The following is a 20,048-nucleotide window of genomic DNA, read 5'->3' on the forward strand; positions in this document are numbered from 1 at the left end:
TACAGTTCCCTTGACGTGCCATAGGCCTATTTGAAGTCCGTCTTGTGACTGTGGAATTTGTATAGCGCCTCACAATCATCACACATCACATAGCCTGCACTGCTATCATCCTCTTTAAACACTTCACCAAATCTTTCCCAAACATTACTTTTCTGGCCCTCCCTTCTCTTTATTTTCAACTCTCCATTTCACTGCTTTTCTCTTCTTGAATAAACCTCAGACATTATCCTATTTGCCTCCTTAGATCGTCATTAACCTTTTCTGCCCATTCCCAAAAGCATTTGGCGATTAGCATGTAGGCTATTTGGCACGAATACAGTTAGGTCCTAAAGTTTAGACTTATGCACTAATGTCAGATAGCCTAAAATAATGAAAGAAAAACCTCAATGTTGCCTATAGATATAAAGTGCACAAGAATGACACATTTATGGATTTTTTAAAGGTATTGTTTTCTCTTTATTCAACCCACCCGCCACCCACCTGCCCTTCATCCACACAGTATTTAATGACCCTAAACCTGCCCGCCGATATAACCAATATAACATACATGTAGTTAATTTAAGTTTGTATGTCAGTGTAGATGGTAGTGTAGATAGTGGATTGTCTTGGTGTGTGTGTGCACCTCTGTCTTTGTGTGCACTGTTCAGTAATCCCTGCAGCACGTTCTGACAGAGCGTATGTTTAAGTGGTGGGATCCCTAAGCCCTTTTCCAGAGACAGTTAGGGTAAGAAGAGCACCGGACTCCTGGCTTTGGTCTCAGCTGCAATTACAGGCATTTAAAGGCCCTGGGGTCCTGATTTATCTCCTGTGGACCAGCACATGTTTTCACCATCAGCTCACAGACCGATAGAGAGACATACTGCTCTGACATACAGAATTCATCTCTACATTTTAGATTTTTTTTTACATTTTAGTCATTTAGCAGACGCTCTTATCCAGAGCGACTTACAGTAGTGAATGCATACATTTCATACATTTTTCCCCCCCGTACTGGTCCCCCGTGGGAAACGAACCTACAACCCTGGCATTGCAAACACCATGGTCTACCAACTGAGCCACATGGGACTACCTGTAAAAAGGTGGAGAAGAGCATAGAGACAATATATTTTATTTCCGAGAGATGGGTATAGACGGTGTGTGTGTGTATTTGTGTGTGAGTGTGTCTATAGTGTATTTCATCTTCCTTCCTTTTGTTCCTCTATCTAGGCTGTGGATGCAGTCCAGATGAAACAGACTCTGCCTGATAGAGTGGTCTACACCCTCAGTATCCCAGCAGCCACCTCTCAGGACAGTGGGGTGTATGAGTGTTCCATCACCAACAACTTCAGTGGAGAGATCAGAGCCAACAGGGTGGCTGTCACTGTCTTCGGTACACTCACCTCCTTATGGCCAATCAAAAACTCATTTTGAAAACATGCACAATGTCTATCACTAGTCAATTTCACTCAAGACATTGCTTATCCTTGAACAGCATTACTCTTTACTACCAATACCACTTCGCTGTAAATGTATTAAACAGAAACGACTTGGGGTCCATCTGATACTTCTTGGAATAAGTCTTTAAAAGTAGTCCTCTTGAATTCACATAAAAGCGTAGAGTTAATTCATCCTGCCTATCAGTGTCAGTATGACGTGCTAGAGGGAAGGGATGCTTTATGGGATGGCTTCAACAGCCCCAATGCTTTATGGGATGGTTTCAACAGATGTGTGCCAGAATTTCATTTATCTTTTTCTGTTTCTCATCCTTCCTTCTGTTTCTCCTCTCTATCACTCTCTCTTTCTTTTTTCTCTCACTCTCACTTTACCCCACTCTTCATCACTACCTCTCCCTCTGCTCCCCTCTCTTTTCTACCCTTCTCTCTGTAGAAGAGAACACCTTTGTGATGTTGGACCACAGTGGGATTGGAGTGGTGGAGTTTGTCAGTATGATGGAGGAGACAGAGTTCACCATCAGTATTGAAGCCTTCCCTGCTCCTAAAGTCACCTGGCTGAAAGACGGTATCGCCATCACTGAGAACAGCTACTTCCTCACCAAGACCAGCCGTCTGGAGGGGAACCAGTAAGAAAATAACAGCTGTTTATAGCAAAGCTGTTTTTTTGTGTGTCTGTGGACTTCTGTGTGGTGTGTGCTGGACTGAGCTAAGTGGTTCTCTGCCCATCTCTCAGGCATCAGAGCACCCTGACTCTTCGGCAACCACTAGAGGAGGACAGTGGTAACTACACCATCATGGTCCTCAGCAACCCTCACACTGCCCAGTTCTCCTTCACCCTCAAAGTGAAAGGTGAGAATAACTTCAAGCCAAGTGAAAATGCACTTTTACATGTGTGTGAACATGCATTTATGTGTTCAAATGTGTTAGGAATTGTGAATGTGTCAGTGTGTGTGTATTATCTCAGAATAATCCTCAATCTGACCATATGTCTGCCTGTGTGTGTGCCTTCCAGCCTCAGCCCCAGTGCTGTTCCAGCCAGCCTCAGCCCCAGTGCTGTTCCCCCAGAGAGAGGAGATGGTTGTTCCCCTCCACACCCCCTTCACTCTGACCTGCAGGGGCGAGGCCGAGCTGGCCTGGGAAACACCCGTCTACCTATCAGAGCAGACAGAGGAGGACAACAGCGGCCTGTTTGTCACCACGGTTACCGTAGAGAACGCCACTGTGGCAAACACTGGTTTCTACACCTGCTTCTACAACGGAGGGAACTCCACTGAGGAGGGAGAGGACAGCAGCATCTACATATATGTGCCAGGTATAGGGAAGACATCACTGTGGTGTTAGAGTTAAATCTATGTAAGAAGTTTGAATGATTAGAAACTTACCATGGCCTCTTCTCACCCCCTCAGATCCAGAGGTGCCCTTTGTCCCCTCTCTGGTGCCCTTTGGCAACCACGTCCTGAATGGTCATGATGAGATGGAGATCCAGTGTCGCGTGTCGGACCCCAGTGCCAATGTGACCCTGGTCAACACTGATACCCAGCAGGCCGTGCCCATGACTGTCTACGACAGCAAGAGGGGCGCCGTGGGCTTCTTCAGTGCAGGAACCTATGTCTGCAAGGCCCTCATCAATGGAGAGGAGCACCTCAGTGAGGAGTACATCGTCCATGGCTGGGCAGGGGGGTTAGAGCTGCGTGTGGAGCTGAAGGCCCAGAAGACTGCTCTCTTGGTGGGAGACACCATCACTGTCACCTGTGTGGCCCGGGGGTCTGAGATACTGGAAGACCACTGGAAGTACCCTGGAAAACTGGTAAACAACAGCACATACTGTACATAGTTATTGCTCTCTTCTTGGAGAGCATATTAATTGATTCATTTGAAAATGCATTTGTTTGTTTGATTCTAAATGGGTCTAACTTGTGTGTGTCAGGTGAACCGTGGTTTGAAGTCGGTGCACGAGAATAAGAGGGACCAGGAGATCCAGTACATCATGACTGTCCCCCAGGCCTCAGCCAAAGACAGTGGCATCTACGCCTGCTCCATTACTGACATCATCAGCAATGAGAGCCAGACCAAGGAGCTGGCCATCACTGTCTATGGTACGTTTTTGTCACTGTTTATTAACATAGTAACAAGGCAATAATCTTGGTTTATCATCTTGCTTGAACTGGTAGATTGTTTTAACTAACTGTGACCTGTACATATTTAATGAATGGTTCTCTCTCCATTTTCTGTCCTGACAGAGAGCCCATTTGTGTCGCTGCGCCCTGTGTTCAGTTCTCAGGAGTCAGCAGACCTGGATGAGAGCAGAGAGTTCCGGGCCAACATCGACTCCTTCCCCAGCGCCCAGGTCACATGGCTCAAAGATGGCCTCCCCCTCAACTATGTGGCGGCTGAGATAACCACCAGCCTCCAGCAGCTCAGCGAGACCAGGTGAAACTTCCTCTAACATGACTCAACACTGACTGAAGAGATATGATAAACCACTGTCCTGCACATTCAACTCTGTGGCTAATAACAGGTTCCCCAGTTCACCTAGGATGTTCAGATGTCTATTATTAAGGTGTGGTGTGGTGAGATGTTAGATTGGAACTAGTCTCTCATGACAGACTTAACAGCGATCGCATGAGATTAGAGTGTAACCATACATGGTGTTTTGTCTCTGTAGGTACCAGAGTGTTCTGACCCTGATCCGGGCCAAGGAGGAGGACAGTGGGAACTACACCATCAGAGTGCAGAACGGGAACCAGACCCACAGCCACAGCTTCAGCCTGCAGGTCAAAGGTGAGGCAGGAAAATGCTCCAACCCCTCAATTTTCATTTACCTTTATCTCACTGACACCTGTGGTCCCATACTCCCATAACTTTCTAACCATCTCTCTTTGACCCCCTTTCTCTATTTCTCTTTTTTTTTCTTCTGTCCCTGTCTGTATTGTGGTCTGACCCCCTGTTCTTTCTCTGTCTGTGTCCAGTACCTGCAGTCATTGTGGACCTGATGGACCTCCATCATGGCTCAGCCTCAGGCCAGTCTGTAGTGTGTATCGCTGGAGGCATGCCCACTCCTGAGGTGGAGTGGTTCATCTGCAAGAACATAAAACAGTAAGGATACCCTCTCACAACCCCACGTTCTTCCTCTTCATCTCTCCGTTCTCTCACTTTCACTCCAACAATAGCCAGTTTTCTTCCTTAAAATTAAAATACACCTACTGTACATTGTTCACCTCTACCTGGCCACTTCACATGCTACTATGCCCAATGTGATAATGTCATGCTATCAGGTCTCGTGTCTTTACTCTTCCTTCCTCCTCTGTCCAGCTGTGCCAACGACTCGTCTCAGTGGGTGCCCCTGCCAACCAACGACACAGATATCACTGTGGAAGCGCACATCGACCAGGACAACCAGCTGGAGAGCCAGGTGATCTTCGTGCGTCTTGAGAACACTCTGGCCGTCCGCTGCCTGGCCAGGAACGCGATGGCCGCCGTCAGCAGGGAGGTGAAGCTGGTGTCACAAGGTGAGACATACACTCACAAAGTCACACTTACACACCTACTCTCTCAGTTACAGGGCCTATAGAAAGTCTACACACCTCCTCTCTCTCAGTTACAGGGCCTATAGAAAGTCTACACACCTACTCTCTCAGTTACAGGGCCTATAGAAAGTCTACACACCTCCTCTCTCTCAGTTACAGGGCCTATAGAAAGTCTACACACTATCTCTTAGTTACAGGGCCTATAGAAAGTCTACAACTATCTCTTAGTTACAGGGCCTATAAAAGTCTACACACCTCTCTCTCTCAGTTACAGGGCCTATAGAAAGTCTACACACCTCCTCTCTCAGTTACAGGGCCTATAGAAAGTCTACACACCTACTCTCTCAGTTACAGGGCCTATAGAAAGTCTACACACCTCCTCTGTCTCAGTTACAGGGCCTATAGAAAGTCTACACACCTACTCTCTCAGTTACAGGGCCTATAGAAAGTCTACACACCTCCTCTCTCTCAGTTACAGGGCCTATAGAAAGTCTACACACCTCCTCTCTCTCAGTTACAGGGCCTATAGAAAGTCTACACACCTACTCTCTCTCAGTTACAGGGCCTATAGAAAGTCTACGCACCTACTCTCTCTCAGTTACAGGGCCTATAGAACGTCTACACACCTACTCTCTCTCCGTTACAGGGCCTATAGAAAGTCTACACACCATTCACTTTTTTTCAAATTGTTGTGCGTTACAAACTGAGATTGAAATGGATTAAATTGTAAAAAAATATATAGGTTATCTACACAAAATACTCCATAATGTCAAAATGAAAAGAAAATTCTACACATTTTTACAAATGAATATAAATTAAACAAGTAAATAGTTGTTGCATAAGTAGTCACCACCCCCTTTGTTTAGGCAAGCCTAAATTAGTTCAGAAGTAAAATTTGGCTTAACAAATCACATAATAAGTTATATGGACTCACTCTGTGTGAAATAATAGGGGTTGACTTGATTTGGTAATGACTACACCGTCCTCTGTCTCCCGTACATAGAACATCTGTAAGGTCCCTCAGTCAAGTATTGAATTTCAAGCACAGATTCAACTATAAAGACCAGGGAGATTTTCGAAAGTCTCATAAAGAAGGGCAGTGATCGGTAGATGGGTAAAAATAACACATCAGACATTGAATATATCTTTAAGCATGGGCAAGGTAATAATTATGTTGTGGATGATGTATTAAACCACCAGACACGTCAAAGATGCAGTCATCCTTCTGAACTGAGCTGCAGGACAGGAAGAAAACTGCTTAGGGATTTCACCATGAGGACATTGGTAATTTTAAAACAGTTACAGATTTCAATGGCTGTAATGGATGGAGGATGGATCAACAACATTGTGGTGACAATAATGACCTAAATGACAGTGAAAAGAAGAATACAAATATACAGAATAAAAAGATTCCAAAACATGCATATGTATGCAACAGTAATACTGCAAAAAAAACACTGCAAAGAAATAAACTTTTTGGCCTAAATGCAAAGCTTTATGTTTGGGGCAAATCCAACACAACACATCACTGAGTAGCTGCCTCCTTGTTTTCAAGCATGGTGTTGGGTGCATCATGGTATGGGTATGCTTGACATCGGCAAAGACTGGGGAGTTTTTCAGGATAAAAAGAGACCAGATGGAGCTAAGCACAGGCAAAATCCTAGAGGAAACCTGGTTCCGTCTGCTTTCCACCAGACACAGAGAGGAATTCACTTTTCAGCAGAACAATAACCTACAACACAAAGCCAAATCTACACTGGAGTTGCTTACCAAGAAGACAGTGAATCTTCCTGTGGCCAAGTTACCAGTTTTGACTTAAATCTGCTTGGAAATCTATGGCAAGACTTGAAAATTGCTGTCTAGTCATGATCCCCAACACCTTGACAGAGCTTGAAGAATTTTGAAAAGAATAATGGACAATCCAGGTGTGCAAAGCGCACTTACCCAAGAAGACTCCCAACATTACAGAGTATTTTCTGTAGATCGTTGACAAAAAATGACAATTAAATCCATTTCAATCCCGCTTTGTAACATAATAAAATGTGGAGAAATCCAAGGAGGTGTAGACTTTCTATAGGCCCTGTACAACAGAAATGGTTGTTATAGTGTGGTGACTAGATTCACAGTATCTTAGTTTGCCTGCTACAGTATATTTTCTTCCTGCTATAGTCTCCTCTTTTAATAGCTAGTTTCTTCCTGTAGTTGCGTCCCTTTGTGACACTTGATGTGTGATAGGCATTGAAGAGACTGGGCTGGGCTGTCAGTGTTGAGGTAGCTGTCTGGTAAATTGTCTGTGGTAGGGCAGCTGATCACAGACTTTCATTGTGTAGATGTGTGTTAGCCTGGGATACTTTTACTGTGAAAAGTAAAGCCCAGGTAGCTTAGTACATTTGGCCCCTCAAGCTGTGCCCCCCTACCCCGCACCTCTCCCTAAACCCTTCAGCAGACCTTTTGGTCCTGATAATCTGGAGACCCCACTGGCTTGGTTTATTGGGTGTGAGGCACCATGCTGAACTATGCTATTTAAATAGGGTATTTGGATTGCCATGTTGAAGTTCTTTATATTTTACCTCATGTTGGGTTCTTCAAATAATTCATCAAACTAACATTCCCATATTGACTTACATTGACTTCTCCATGTTGTGCTCTCCATCTCATGTGTGTGTGGTGGTTCTCCTCCTGAACAGGCCCCCACTCTGAGCTGCCTGTAACTGCTGCTGTTTTGGTGCTGCTGGTCATTGTCATCATCTCACTCATTGTCCTGGTCATTATCTGGAAACAGGTACAACAGATCACCACTGCCCCTCACACACGCACAAACTGGCTCACTCACTCACTGACTCATTCTCTCATTGACTCATTAAATCACTCACCTACACTTTGTCTTAGAGCAGTGTTTCCCAACTCTGGTCCTCCAGTACTCCCAACAGTGCACATTTTAATTGTAGCCCTGGACAAGCACACCTGATTCAACTTGTCAGCTAATCATCAAGCCCTCGATGAGTTCAGTCAGGTATGTTTGCCCTGGGATACAACCAAAATGTGTACTGTTGGGGGACTAGAGGACCGGAGTTGGGAAACGCTGCTCTAGAGCCAATGTATGGATCTGTTTATCTATGTCCTCTGTCCTACAGAAGCCTCGCTATGAGATCCGCTGGAGGGTGATAGAGTCAGTGAGTCCTGATGGCCATGAGTACATCTACGTGGACCCCATGCAGCTGCCCTATGACTCCAGATGGGAGTTCTCTCGCGATGGGCTCGTACTGGGTGAGAGCCAACTGCACTGCTTCCTCTCTCTGTGGTCTTACTGTGGTCATGTTCTGGTCAGAGTGTCACATCATCATGGTTGGGTGTCGTGTTCTAGTCAGGCTGTGGTCTGGATGTCTCCCTCTGGTCTTTGAAGTGAGGATGTGATAAGGCCATCTGGCCTGGCAGAAAGGGGAGGCTGGGACATGCTGCCTGGGTTTGGGTTGTGACTCACCGACCAAAGGGAATCTCACTCACTGGGGAACTGGGGAAGTCACAGATGAGAGGGCAGAGGCAGACGTGTGTGTCAAGTAACATTTTATTTTATTTGTCACATGCCTCGTAAACAACAGATGTAGACTAACAGTGAAATGCTTACTTATGGGTCCTTTCCCAACAATACAGAGTAAAAGATAAAGATACAAAATATAAAATAGAAATAGTGACACAAGGAATAAATACAAAGTGAATAACAATAAGAAGTAAACATGGCTATATACAGGGAGTACCCGTACTGAGATAATGTGCAGGGTTACAAGGTTATTGAGGTAACTGTGTACTGTAGATATAGATAGGAGTAAGGTGACTAGGCAACAGGATAGATAGACAGTAGCAGCAGCGTATGTGGTGAGTGTGAAAGTGTGTGTGTGTGGCGAAAGTGTGTGTGTGTGGCGTCAGTATGCATGTGTGCGCATCTTATGTGTCTGTGTGGGCATATGTACTCTGTGTAGGTATGTGTGTGTTGGAGTGTGAGTGTGTGGGTAGAGTCCAGTGTGTGTGCATAGAGTCAGTGCTTGAGAGTGTGTGTGTGTGTGTGTGTGTGTGTGTGTGTGTGTGTGTGTGTGTGTGTGTGTGTGTGTGTGTGTGTGTGTGTGTGTGTGTTTGCCTGTCTGTCTATGTTTGTGTATTTGTTTACCCTCCATGTTAACTGATCGTGTGCCATGTCTGGTGTGTCTGCAGGTCGTGTCCTGGGCTCTGGGGCGTTTGGGAAGGTGGTGGAGGGAACTGCATATGGACTCAGCCGCTCCCAGCCCGTCATGAAGGTGGCTGTGAAGATGCTGAAACGTGAGTTGACCACAGACAGCTATAGTTGACCACAGACAGCTATAGAGTTGACCACAGACAGCTATACAGACAGCTATAGAGTTGACCACAGACAGCTATACAGACAGCTATAGAGTTGACCACAGACAGCTATACAGACAGCTATAGAGTTGACCACAGACAGCTATACAGACAGCTATAGAGTTGACCACAGACAGCTATACAGACAGCTATAGAGTTGACCACAGACAGCTATACAGACAGCTATAGAGTTGACCACAGACAGCTATACAGACAGCTATAGAGTTGACCACAGACAGCTTACTTTGTGATTGATGAAACAATGGCAGTCATTGATGCATCTTGTTGATGATGAATTGATTGTGTGTGATTGACCGATAGATGCGGTGTGATTGATTGAAGGTTGAGTGATTGTTTGTCTGTTTGGCGTTGCAGCCACGGCCCGCTCCAGTGAGAAACAGGCCCTGATGTCAGAGCTGAAGATCATGACTCACCTGGGCCCTCACCTCAACATCGTCAACCTGCTGGGGGCCTGCACCAAGTCAGGTGACTACACACACACACACACACACACACACACACACACACACACACACACACACACACACACACACACACACACACACACACACACACACTTACAGATATGCAGTGGTGTAAAGTACTTAAGTAAAAATACTTTAAAGTACTGCTTAAGTCATTTTCTGGGTACTTTACTTTACTATTTTTGGTACTTTACTAATTATATTTTTGACTACTATTACTTTTACTTCACTACATTCCTAAAGAAAATAGTGTACATTTTACTCCATACATTTTCCCTGACACCCAAAGTACTCATTACATTTTGAATGCTTCGCAGGACTGGAAAATGGTCCAATGCATACACTTATCAAGAGAACATTCCTGGTCATCCCTACTACCTCTGGCAGACTCACTAAACACAAATGCTTCGTTTGTTGGAGTGTGCTATCTGTAATTTTTTTTAAAATTTAAATGGTGCCATCTGGTTTGCTTAATATAAGGGATTTGAAATGATTTATACTTTTACTTTTACTTTTGATACTTAAGTATATTTTAGAAATTACTTTTATTTTACTGGGTGACTTTCACTTTTACTTGAGTCATTTTCTATTAAGGTATCTTTACTTTTACTCAAGTATAACCATTGGGTACTTTTTCCACCGCTGCAGATATGCTCAAACACACCCATATGGTTTTGACAGTCAAGAAAGGCGGTTGCCATTACTCTCTGGGCCGTTGGTGGGTGTGGTATTTTAATAGTGTTTTTATGAGTGCAAAGGCTTGCCCTCTTGGCATAGCTTTTAGCCTTCATGAGCCTCTGATAAGTTAAGCCAGCGGACTGACACTTGTGTCTCTTTCTCTCTCCTCTCTTCCCATGCAGGCCCCACCTACATCATCACTGAGTACTGCTTCTATGGAGACCTGGTCAACTACCTGCACAAAAACAGAGAGAGCTTCCTCAGCTTGCACTCAGAGAAGACCAAGAAAGACCTGGACATCTTTGGCATAAACCCTGCAGACGAGAGCAGCAGGAGGTAAAGAGACATAGGATCAGCTGCAGAAACACACACGGACGCACCCAGGCACGGACGCACACAGGCACAGGCGCGCACACTCACATGCACTAGCACGCACACACACCTCCTATTTGGTGTGTCCCCCTCCTCAGTCCCTGCTCCCCCTCCTCAGTCCCTGCTCCCCCTCCTCAGTCCCTGCTCCCCCTCCTCAGTCCCTGCTCCCCCTCCTCAGTCCCTACTCCCCCTCCTCAGTCCCTGCTCCCCCTCCTCAGTCCCTGCTCCCCCTCCTCAGTCCCTACTCCCCCTCCTCAGTCCCTGCTCCCCCTCCTCAGTCCCTGCTCCCCCTCCTCAGTCCCTGCTCCCCCTCCTCAGTCCCTGCTCCCCCTCCCCCCACTCAGTCTTTCTGTCTCATTGACAGCACTCTTCAGCAGGCTCTCAGTAACAAAACGTAACCCTACCCCAGTCTTCCTCATGGCTGAGGAAGGCGTCTTCCACTAATCAAATCTGTGTCTGAAGTGGTGCTCGGCTTTCAGCCTAATCATGACTGTTGTTTGGTACCTGTTAATGGTCTCTGTCCAGACGAGCATGGGGGAAACACTGGGAGAGGCCTGCCTACTCCTGTCTGCTCTGCTGATCTGTGTTGACAGATGACTCACAATGACCACATCTCAAAGTGACCACTCCATCAACTGCACCCTTTGTAGGGGGAACCTCAGATACATTGGGTGTCCTTTAAGAGGGGTGATTCTACCATGGTTGTTGTCTTTCTACCAACCTCCTCCCTCATTCCCTGCAGCTATGTGATCCTGTCCTTTGAAAGTGGTAAAGGAGACTACATGGAGATGAAGCAGGCAGACACCACGCAGTACGTGCCCATGCTGGAGATGAGTGATGCCTCCAAGTACTCTGACATCCAGAGGTCTGAATATGACCACCCACCATCACAGAAGGGTGGTGAGTACACAGTCGAACAGTCTCTCTCTCTCTCTCTCTCTCTCTCTCTCTCTCTCTCTCTCTCTCTCTCTCTCTCTCTCTCTCTCTCTCTCTCTCTCTCTCTCTCTCGGAGCAGGGTTTTAGTCAGCGCTGGTTGGTTTGGTTGAGGGGTCCAGCCTGTAATTATATAGAGAGGGTAATTGTAGCAGACACATAATAATGCCTATTTCTCCCTCCCATTAGGAAAAGCCAGGTTACAGCAGCCAGTTCTATATTTACATGCACATAAACATACAAACACACACTTTATTCACTCACTCATAGACAGACTGAAGCTAAATGTCTGTATATGTGTGTTTTTCTGATCCAGATAATGAGATGGACAGCCTGCTGTCAGAAGACGGCAACGAGGGCCTCAGCACCACAGACCTTCTCAGCTTTACCTACCAAGTGGCCAGAGGCATGGAGTTCCTGTCCTCTAAGAATGTGAGTGGGACCAACGGCTGGGAATGACTGGAGATCAGTGGGACATGATGTTAGGGCAGTGCAGTGGGCTGGGAATAACAGGCCAATGTCATACAATACAATAGCTATACTGAGACCAAGGTCTCTTTTACAGATGAGCCCTGAATTACAGAAATTACACACATCAAAATAGAAATACAAAATGTAAGCAGAAAGAAAAACACAGTCATAAAAAACAAAATGCATTCATCAGTAATAAGGTCCTTAATCAGCTTTGTGAATTGCCCTAGAGGCACCAAATCAGGCTGTACATTTCATCTTGATGTTCTGGTGCAGTTCGGGCAATTTAAAGTATTGATTGGGGACTTATATGTGGAGGAATGTAACTTTTTTCTTTGTCATTTGTGATGTTTTATTTGTGCTTCACATGACTGTGTTTTTGTATTTTAATGTATATATGTAGGTTGGGTATAATGTGTATATTTATGTTGTGTATATAAAGGGCGCATTTGTAAAAGAGAGCTAGGTCTCAATATGTCTTCCCAATTAAAATATAGGTAAAAAGAAACAAAACAAACATCCACTTTAACAACATTTATTCGATTTTTACACAAATAAGGTGCAAGAAAACTAAAAGCTGATTTACCTAACTCAGGAGAGACCGAGGGAATTTCCAGAATATATCAACCAGAGATACAGAAGTGAGCCTAGGATGCCACAGCCATCTTTTATTGGCCTGACTTTGCATCGAAGGAAGGAAGTGATGGTCACATGATTCCATTGGCTTAGCAGAAGCTAGTGTCACTGGCAAGCTTGTTCGGACCTCTCTGTTGGTACACAACAGGGAGTGGGTCGGTTGCCACGTCAACCCTGCCGTCTGTATGTTCCAGTGGTAACCACGGTAATGATGGCAGGCAGGTTGTGGGCTGCTGTTGTGCTTGATGACAGCTGTGAAAGCCAAGAGGTTGGCTAAATCAGGGGTTGTGTGATAAGCGGCCCTGTGAAGGCTGAGCTCACTGCTCAGGAGACAGGCCAGGTCTTTATATAGAACACCCAGTAGGCTGGAATTACACTGGGTACAAAGAAGCTATAAGCTCCTCATACAGCCTCCTAGTTATTATCCCGGAATATCCCCTGGCCAGGAGTGGTCAGTCAAGGCTGTCTCTTAGGCTGGCCTGTAGATATAAAGCCACCCTGTAAAACATTAGGAGGAAAGAAAGAATAAATGGAAAGGGAGAACATACAAATGGTTTCTCTGAATTGAGATTAAATGAATTCTCTGTGTGTCTGTTTTGCGGTACAGTGTGTGCATCGGGACCTGGCTGCCAGGAACGTCCTGCTCTCTCAGGGGAAGATAGTGAAGATCTGTGACTTTGGCCTGGCCAGAGACATCATGCATGACAACAACTATGTCTCCAAAGGCAGTGTGAGTATTTCTCAATGACCATACTGGCTGTTTGTGTCCCCTAAGCATAGACATGTACAGTGAAGGAAGAAAGTATTTGATCCCCTGCTGATTTTGTACGTTTGCCCACTGACAAATAAATGATCAGTCTCTAATTTTAATGGTAGGTTAATTTGAACAGTGAGAGACAGAATAACAACAAAAAAATCCAGAAAAACGCATGTCAAAAATGTTATAAATTGATTTGCGTGTTAATGAAGGAAATAAGTATTTGACCCCCTCTCAATCAGAAAGATGTCTGGCTCCCAGGTGTCTTTTATACAGGTAACGAGCTGAGATTAGGAGCACACTCTTAAAGGGAGTGCTCCTAATCTCAGCTTGTTACCTGTATAAAAGACACCTGTCCACAGAAGCAATCAATCAATCAGATTCCAAACTCTCCACCATGGCCAAGACCAAAGAGCTCTCCAAGGATGTCAGGGACAAGATTGTAGACCTACACAAGGCTGGAATGGGCTACAAGACCATCGCCAAGCAGCTTGGTGAGAAGGTGACAACAGTTGGTGTGATTATTCGCAAATGGAAGAAACACAACAGAACAGTCAATCTCCCTCGGCCTGGGGCTCCATGCAAGATCTCACCTCGTGGAGTTGCAATGATCATGAGAACGCTGAGGAATCAGCCCAGAACTACACGGGAGGATCTTGTCAATGATCTCAAGGCAGCTGGGACCATAGTCACCAAGAAAACAATTGGTAACACACTACGCCGTGAAGGACTGAAGTCCTGCAGCGCCCACAAGGTCCCCCTGCTCAAGAAAGCACATATACAGGCCCGTCTGAAGTTTGTCACTGAACATCTGAATGATTCAGAGGACAACTGGGTGAAAGTGTTGTAGTCAGATGAGACCAAAATGGAGCTCTTTGGCATCAACTCAACTCGCCGTGCTTGGAGGAGGAGGAATGCTGCCTATGACCCCAAGAACACCATCCCCACCGTCAAACACGGAGGTGGAAACATAATGCTTTGGGGGTGTTTTTCTGCTAAGGGGACAGGACAACTTCACCGCATCAAAGGGACGATGGACGGGGCCATGTACCGTCAAATCTTGGGTGAGAACCTCCTTCCCTCAGCCAGGGCATTGAAAATGGGTCGTGGATGGGTATTCCAGCATGACAATGACCCAAAACACATGGCCAAGGCAACAAAGGAGTGGCTCAAGAAGAAGCACATTAAAGTCCTAGAGTGGCCTAGCCAGTTTCCAGACCTTAATCCCATAGAAAATCTGTGGAGGGAGCTGAAGGTTCGAGTTGCCAAACGTCAGCCTCAAAACCTTAATGACATGGAGAAGATCTGCAAAGAGGAGTGGGACAAAATCCCTCCTGAGATGTGTGCAAACCTGGTGGCCAACTACAAGAAACGTCTGACCTCTGTGATTACCAACAAGGGTTTTGCCACCAAGTACTAAGTCATGTTTTGCAGAGGGGTCAAATACTTATTTCCCTCATTAACATGCAAATCATTTTATAACATTTTTGACATGTGTTTTTCTGGATTTTTTTGTTGTTATTCTGTCTCTCACTGTTCAAATAAACCTACCATTAAAATTATAGACTGATCATTTCTTTGTCAGTGGGCAAACGTACAAAATCAGCAGGGGATCAAATACTTTTTTCCCTCACTGTATCCTGCTTGTTTATGTTAGCACTCCATTATGTTCCACTATTGTAGTGTCCATTAAATGAGCGCAGTGTGTTTGATCCATCTGCTGTGTATGTTGACCATAGACCTTCCTGCCAGTGAAGTGGATGGCTCCTGAGAGTATCTTTGACAACATGTACACCACCATCAGTGATGTCTGGTCCTACGGCATCCTCCTCTGGGAGATTTTCTCTCTAGGTGAGGCTCAGCTGACCCCAAATCTGTGACAAAGACACATCTTGAGAAGCATGTTAAGGAGACATCTGACTCCAGATCAGTGTGTAGATACAGTGTTGACAGTGATACTGCTGTTTGCTGGTGTACTGATGGCAGTGTGTTTGTGTTAAAGGTGGCACCCCATACCCAGGGATGGTAGTGGACTCCAGCTTCTACAACAAGATCAAGAGTGGCTACAGGATGGCCAAACCTGAGCATGCCCCCGCTGATGTGTATGTACATATATTTTTTATATAATTCTACATTGTGTTGTGTACATTATGTTGAAACACTTTTTATGCCAATTTTATTTTACAACAGTGGATCAGATAACATTGTCCCATATGTCATGCGAATACTATGGAACGCTACTACTGCTGTGAATGTCTGATGCACAGTACTAAACTGTGATATACAATACAATGATATGACTGTTATACCATGGCGTTTCACTCCCTGTACTGTCTGTCCCGTTCTCTCTGTTTAACTAGAGTGTTTTCCCTCCTCCAGGTATGAGATGATGATAAAGTGTTGGAACAGTGAGCCTGAGAAGAGGCCTTCCTTCCTCCGCCTGAGTGAGAGTGTGGCTTCACTGCTGCCCTCCGGTTACAAGAGGGTGAGCGTCTCTTCAGTATGACCTCTGGCCTTACAATCTCTCCCAGGGTTCCTCACACCTGCTTTCTAATGTCCCTCTCTCTTTAATTCCTGACCCTGACCTCCAACGTTTGGACCTACTCCTCCCTCTTAATGTTTCTTGTCCTTTCTAATCAGTTTCATCCCCCTTTTACCTTACCTGACCTATCCTATTTTTACACAGGAAGGGAGTAAGTGCTTCAACCATCCTCTTTCTCCATTCCTTTCTCACACTTTTCCTAGCCAATGCACTCCCCCTAGCCTTGGGGCTTGTTATAGTTCTACAGTACTAACAAAGTAAAGTTCATCTAAAACCAGGCTCACAAACTCCAACCACTTCCCCCAACACTGCCAGTGTAGTGTGTTTCTGTGGGCTCTGTCAGTTGAGGCTGTTTCTGTGGGCACTGAGTACTGTGCATTTCCGTTGTATTAAAGCCCAGCTCTGGCGATGATTAGAGTGCTAATGCTCCAGCTGGCGGTCAGTGACCAGCCCCAACCACAGTAATGATACAGTCAGCAGCAGCAGCCCCAGGTCTCTCCTCCACCTCCCCTCCACCGGCTAGGCTAACTATAATGAGCCTATTAAACAGCACGCCACACATGGCACATCAAACCTCCTCCTCCCCCACTATTCTGCTTTGCTGGTCCAGGAGAGTGGAGGAGTTGGCTCCTGTTTTAGCACCTAAGGCTGGGGTTGGGTTGGCTGGGCTAGGGTGGGGTGGGATGGGAGATCACGACCAGGCTGACTGAGTGAGAACACACACCACTGACAGCTAGTTCAACTGGTTCAACTGATAAATCTGTTTTAGGATTGATTTATGAGTTGAAGTGATTTATGTTTTGTGATTATGAAGGGGATGCTACTGTTTTGGAGGTACCAGAGCAGTAAATAACTATTCAGTACTCCAGGCCAAAAATGGTTTATTTACATGCACATCACTTTTGTTTTTTTAAAAACGGTTAGACATATAGCTACGTTTTCTGCATGGTACTGTAGACATTATGATCCAATGCTCCTCGATACTGTAGGTTGAGGTTCATTGGGCTTTCTCTCTGTTGTGCAGTGCTTCGAGAGGGCAAGCCATGAGTTCCTGAAGAGTGACCATCCAGCAGTGACCAGGGTCCAGGTGGAGAGTGATGACGCCTACATTGGGATCACCTATAAGAGTCAGGACAAGTTGAAGGACAGGGAGAGTGGCTTCGACGAGCAGCGCCTCAGCTCTGACAGCGGTTACATTATCCCCCTCCCTGACCTGGACCCTCTGTCTGATGATGAGTACATCAAGAGGAACCGCCACAGGTAGGCTACCACCTTAATCTCAGACATGTGTATCTTCAATCTCAGATTGTTATATGTGGTATAGGTTGATAACACCATTTTACAACCTAACATGTGCTAGTTCTGTTTACCCAATGAAAACACGCAGCAAACAAGATAGATATCCTTTATATTTAATTAATGGTCTCCTCCTGTATACTATACCCTATCACACACTTAACTGTTTAGTAACACTGACCTGTTCCTCTCTGTCCTGTGAAGCTCTCAGACATCTGAAGAGAGTGCCATAGAGACAGGTTCCAGCTTCACGCTGGCCAAGAGAGAAGGAGAGACCCTGGAGGACATCAGCCTGTTGGATGAGATGTGTCTCGACTCAGAGCTGGTGGAAGACAGCTTCCTGTGAAAGGCCTGGAGAAGCCAAAAGCCTGCTAAAGAGAGGGAGAGAGTGGGGGGAAAACACACCTGAACACAGACTCTCAGACCACCCAAAGACCCCTCCTCGCAACCCCCTATCTCGAACCCTCCTCATCCTCCGCCCATACACCTCCATTCCTCTCACGAGGACAGAGCAAAACCACTTCACTGCTTGGACGAGTCTGTGGCCAGATCATGGTACGCCTGCCGTTTTCCTTGTCAGACTGACAGCACCCCTTGTGGGGCTGGAGGGACGAGCAGCATGGATGGATGCTACACTAACGACTCAACCACTACCATGTGGTTACAGAGTCTCTATGGAACGTTAGTGTTGGATGGGACTAAGAGCACATGAGGAGAACATGGAGGAAGATTTTTATATAAACGTATAAAACCTTATTGTAATGGGCATTCCGAACAGCATCATAAGCAAGGATGGATGGAGGGATCAGAATGCATCAGGCGTGAAGATCAAAGACCCAGAATGACGGGCAGTTTATCTCAGCCATGCAGAACCACTACAGACAGACCCACTATTTAAACCACATCACCCAGTGCCAGCAAACAGACCAGTATGAGGCCAGCTAGACAACAGACGGCTTTACTTCACAACCCACCTACCTGCAGGAAATGTATTACAGTATATCTGATGCTGGCACAATCAGTAGCAATACATTGATTAAAAAACATGTTTTTGTATTTGCCCATATGGCATATGTTGTCAATAGCAGTACAAACATTTGTATTTTTTTAAACATTTTATCACATATATATATATATATATATATATGTATATATGTGTTATTCAACCAGGCAAGTCAGTTAAGAACAAATTCTTATTTACAATGACGGCCTACCCCGGCCAAACCCGGACGACGCTGGGCCAATTGTGTGCCGCCCTATGTGACTCCCAATCACGGTCAAATGTGATTCAGCCTGGATTCAAACCAGGGACTGTAGGGACACCTCTTGCATATGTGTGTGTATATATATATGTGTGTATATGTGTGTATATATATATATGTGTATATATATATATGTGTGTATATGTGTGTGTGTATATATATATATATATATATATATATATATATATATACACACACACACATACACTGTGAGAAAAAAAAACACTTCAAGGATTTTACTGAATTACAGTTAATATAAGAAAATCTGTCAATTTAAATGAGTTTATTAGGCCCTAATCTATGGATTTCACATGACTGGGCAGGGGTGCAGCCATGGGTGGGCCTTGGAGGGCATAGGCCCACCCACTGGGGAGCCAGGCCCAATCAATCAGAACGTTTTCCCCACAAAAGGGCTTTATTACCGACATAAATACTCCTCAGTCCCCCCCCAGACTATCCTGCAGGTGGAGAAGCCAGATGTGGAGGTCCTGAGCTAGCGTGGCTACACATGTTGTGAGGCCGGTTGAACGTACTGCCAAATTCTCTAAAAAACATTGGAGGCAGTTTATGGTAGAGAAATTAACATTCACTTAACTGGCAACAGCTCTGGTGGACATTCCTGCAGTCAGAATGCCAATTGCACGCTCCCTTAAAACTTGAGACATCTGTGGCATTGTGTTGTGACAAAACTGCGCATTTTAAAGTGTCCTTTTATTTGCCCCAGCACAAGGTGCAGCTGTGTAATGGTCATGCTGTTTAATCAGCTTCTTGATATGCCACACCTTTCAGGTGAATGGATTATTTTGGCAAAGGAGAAATGCTCACTAACAGTGCCGTTATCAAATTTGTACACAAAATTTGAAAAAAAAAAAAAACTTTTTGTGCATATGGAACATTTCTGGGAATTTTTATTTCCGCTCATGAAACATGGGACCAACACTTTACATGTTGCATTTATATTTTTGTACACACTATATATACAAAAGTATGTGGACAGCCCTTCAAATTAGTGGATTCGGCTATTTCAGCCACACCAGTTGCTGACAGGTATGAAATCTAGCACACAGCCATGTAATCTCCATAGACAAACATTGGCAGTAGAATGGCCTTACTGAAGAGCTCAGTGACTTTCAACGTGGCACCGTTATAACTGTCCCGGTAACTGGAAGTGCTGCTATTGTGAAGTGGAAACGTGTAGGAGCAACAACGGCTCAGCCGCGAAGTGGTAAGCCACACAAGCTTACAGAATGGGACCGCAGAGTTCTGAAGCGCATAGCGCGTAAAA

General features: G+C 45.3%; 1 protein-coding gene across 2 annotated transcripts in view; it reads left to right on the forward strand.

The window, feature by feature from the left end:
* Positions 1-18,561, forward strand: part of LOC106560269 (platelet-derived growth factor receptor alpha) — a 24,354-nt gene extending 5,793 nt beyond the window's left edge. For both annotated transcript variants that reach the window (XM_014122983.2, XM_014122984.2), the window contains exons 6-28: positions 1,207-1,369; positions 1,867-2,059; positions 2,167-2,282; positions 2,446-2,745; positions 2,840-3,240; positions 3,361-3,529; positions 3,674-3,863; positions 4,099-4,214; positions 4,403-4,529; positions 4,746-4,942; positions 7,648-7,742; positions 8,095-8,227; positions 9,167-9,271; positions 9,707-9,817; positions 10,677-10,830; positions 11,609-11,766; positions 12,116-12,231; positions 13,514-13,636; positions 15,403-15,514; positions 15,666-15,765; positions 16,043-16,148; positions 17,230-17,465; positions 17,706-18,561. In XM_014122983.2, the coding sequence (XP_013978458.1) occupies positions 1,207-1,369; positions 1,867-2,059; positions 2,167-2,282; positions 2,446-2,745; positions 2,840-3,240; positions 3,361-3,529; positions 3,674-3,863; positions 4,099-4,214; positions 4,403-4,529; positions 4,746-4,942; positions 7,648-7,742; positions 8,095-8,227; positions 9,167-9,271; positions 9,707-9,817; positions 10,677-10,830; positions 11,609-11,766; positions 12,116-12,231; positions 13,514-13,636; positions 15,403-15,514; positions 15,666-15,765; positions 16,043-16,148; positions 17,230-17,465; positions 17,706-17,847 (3,663 nt within the window). In that variant the 3' untranslated portion in view covers positions 17,848-18,561. The remainder of the gene's footprint in view (positions 1-1,206; positions 1,370-1,866; positions 2,060-2,166; positions 2,283-2,445; positions 2,746-2,839; positions 3,241-3,360; positions 3,530-3,673; positions 3,864-4,098; positions 4,215-4,402; positions 4,530-4,745; positions 4,943-7,647; positions 7,743-8,094; positions 8,228-9,166; positions 9,272-9,706; positions 9,818-10,676; positions 10,831-11,608; positions 11,767-12,115; positions 12,232-13,513; positions 13,637-15,402; positions 15,515-15,665; positions 15,766-16,042; positions 16,149-17,229; positions 17,466-17,705) is intronic.
* Positions 18,562-20,048: the final 1,487 nt, after the last annotated feature.

Source organism: Salmo salar, chromosome ssa10 (assembly GCF_905237065.1).
Source record: "Salmo salar chromosome ssa10, Ssal_v3.1, whole genome shotgun sequence".
NCBI classification, from domain to species: domain Eukaryota; kingdom Metazoa; phylum Chordata; class Actinopteri; order Salmoniformes; family Salmonidae; genus Salmo; species Salmo salar.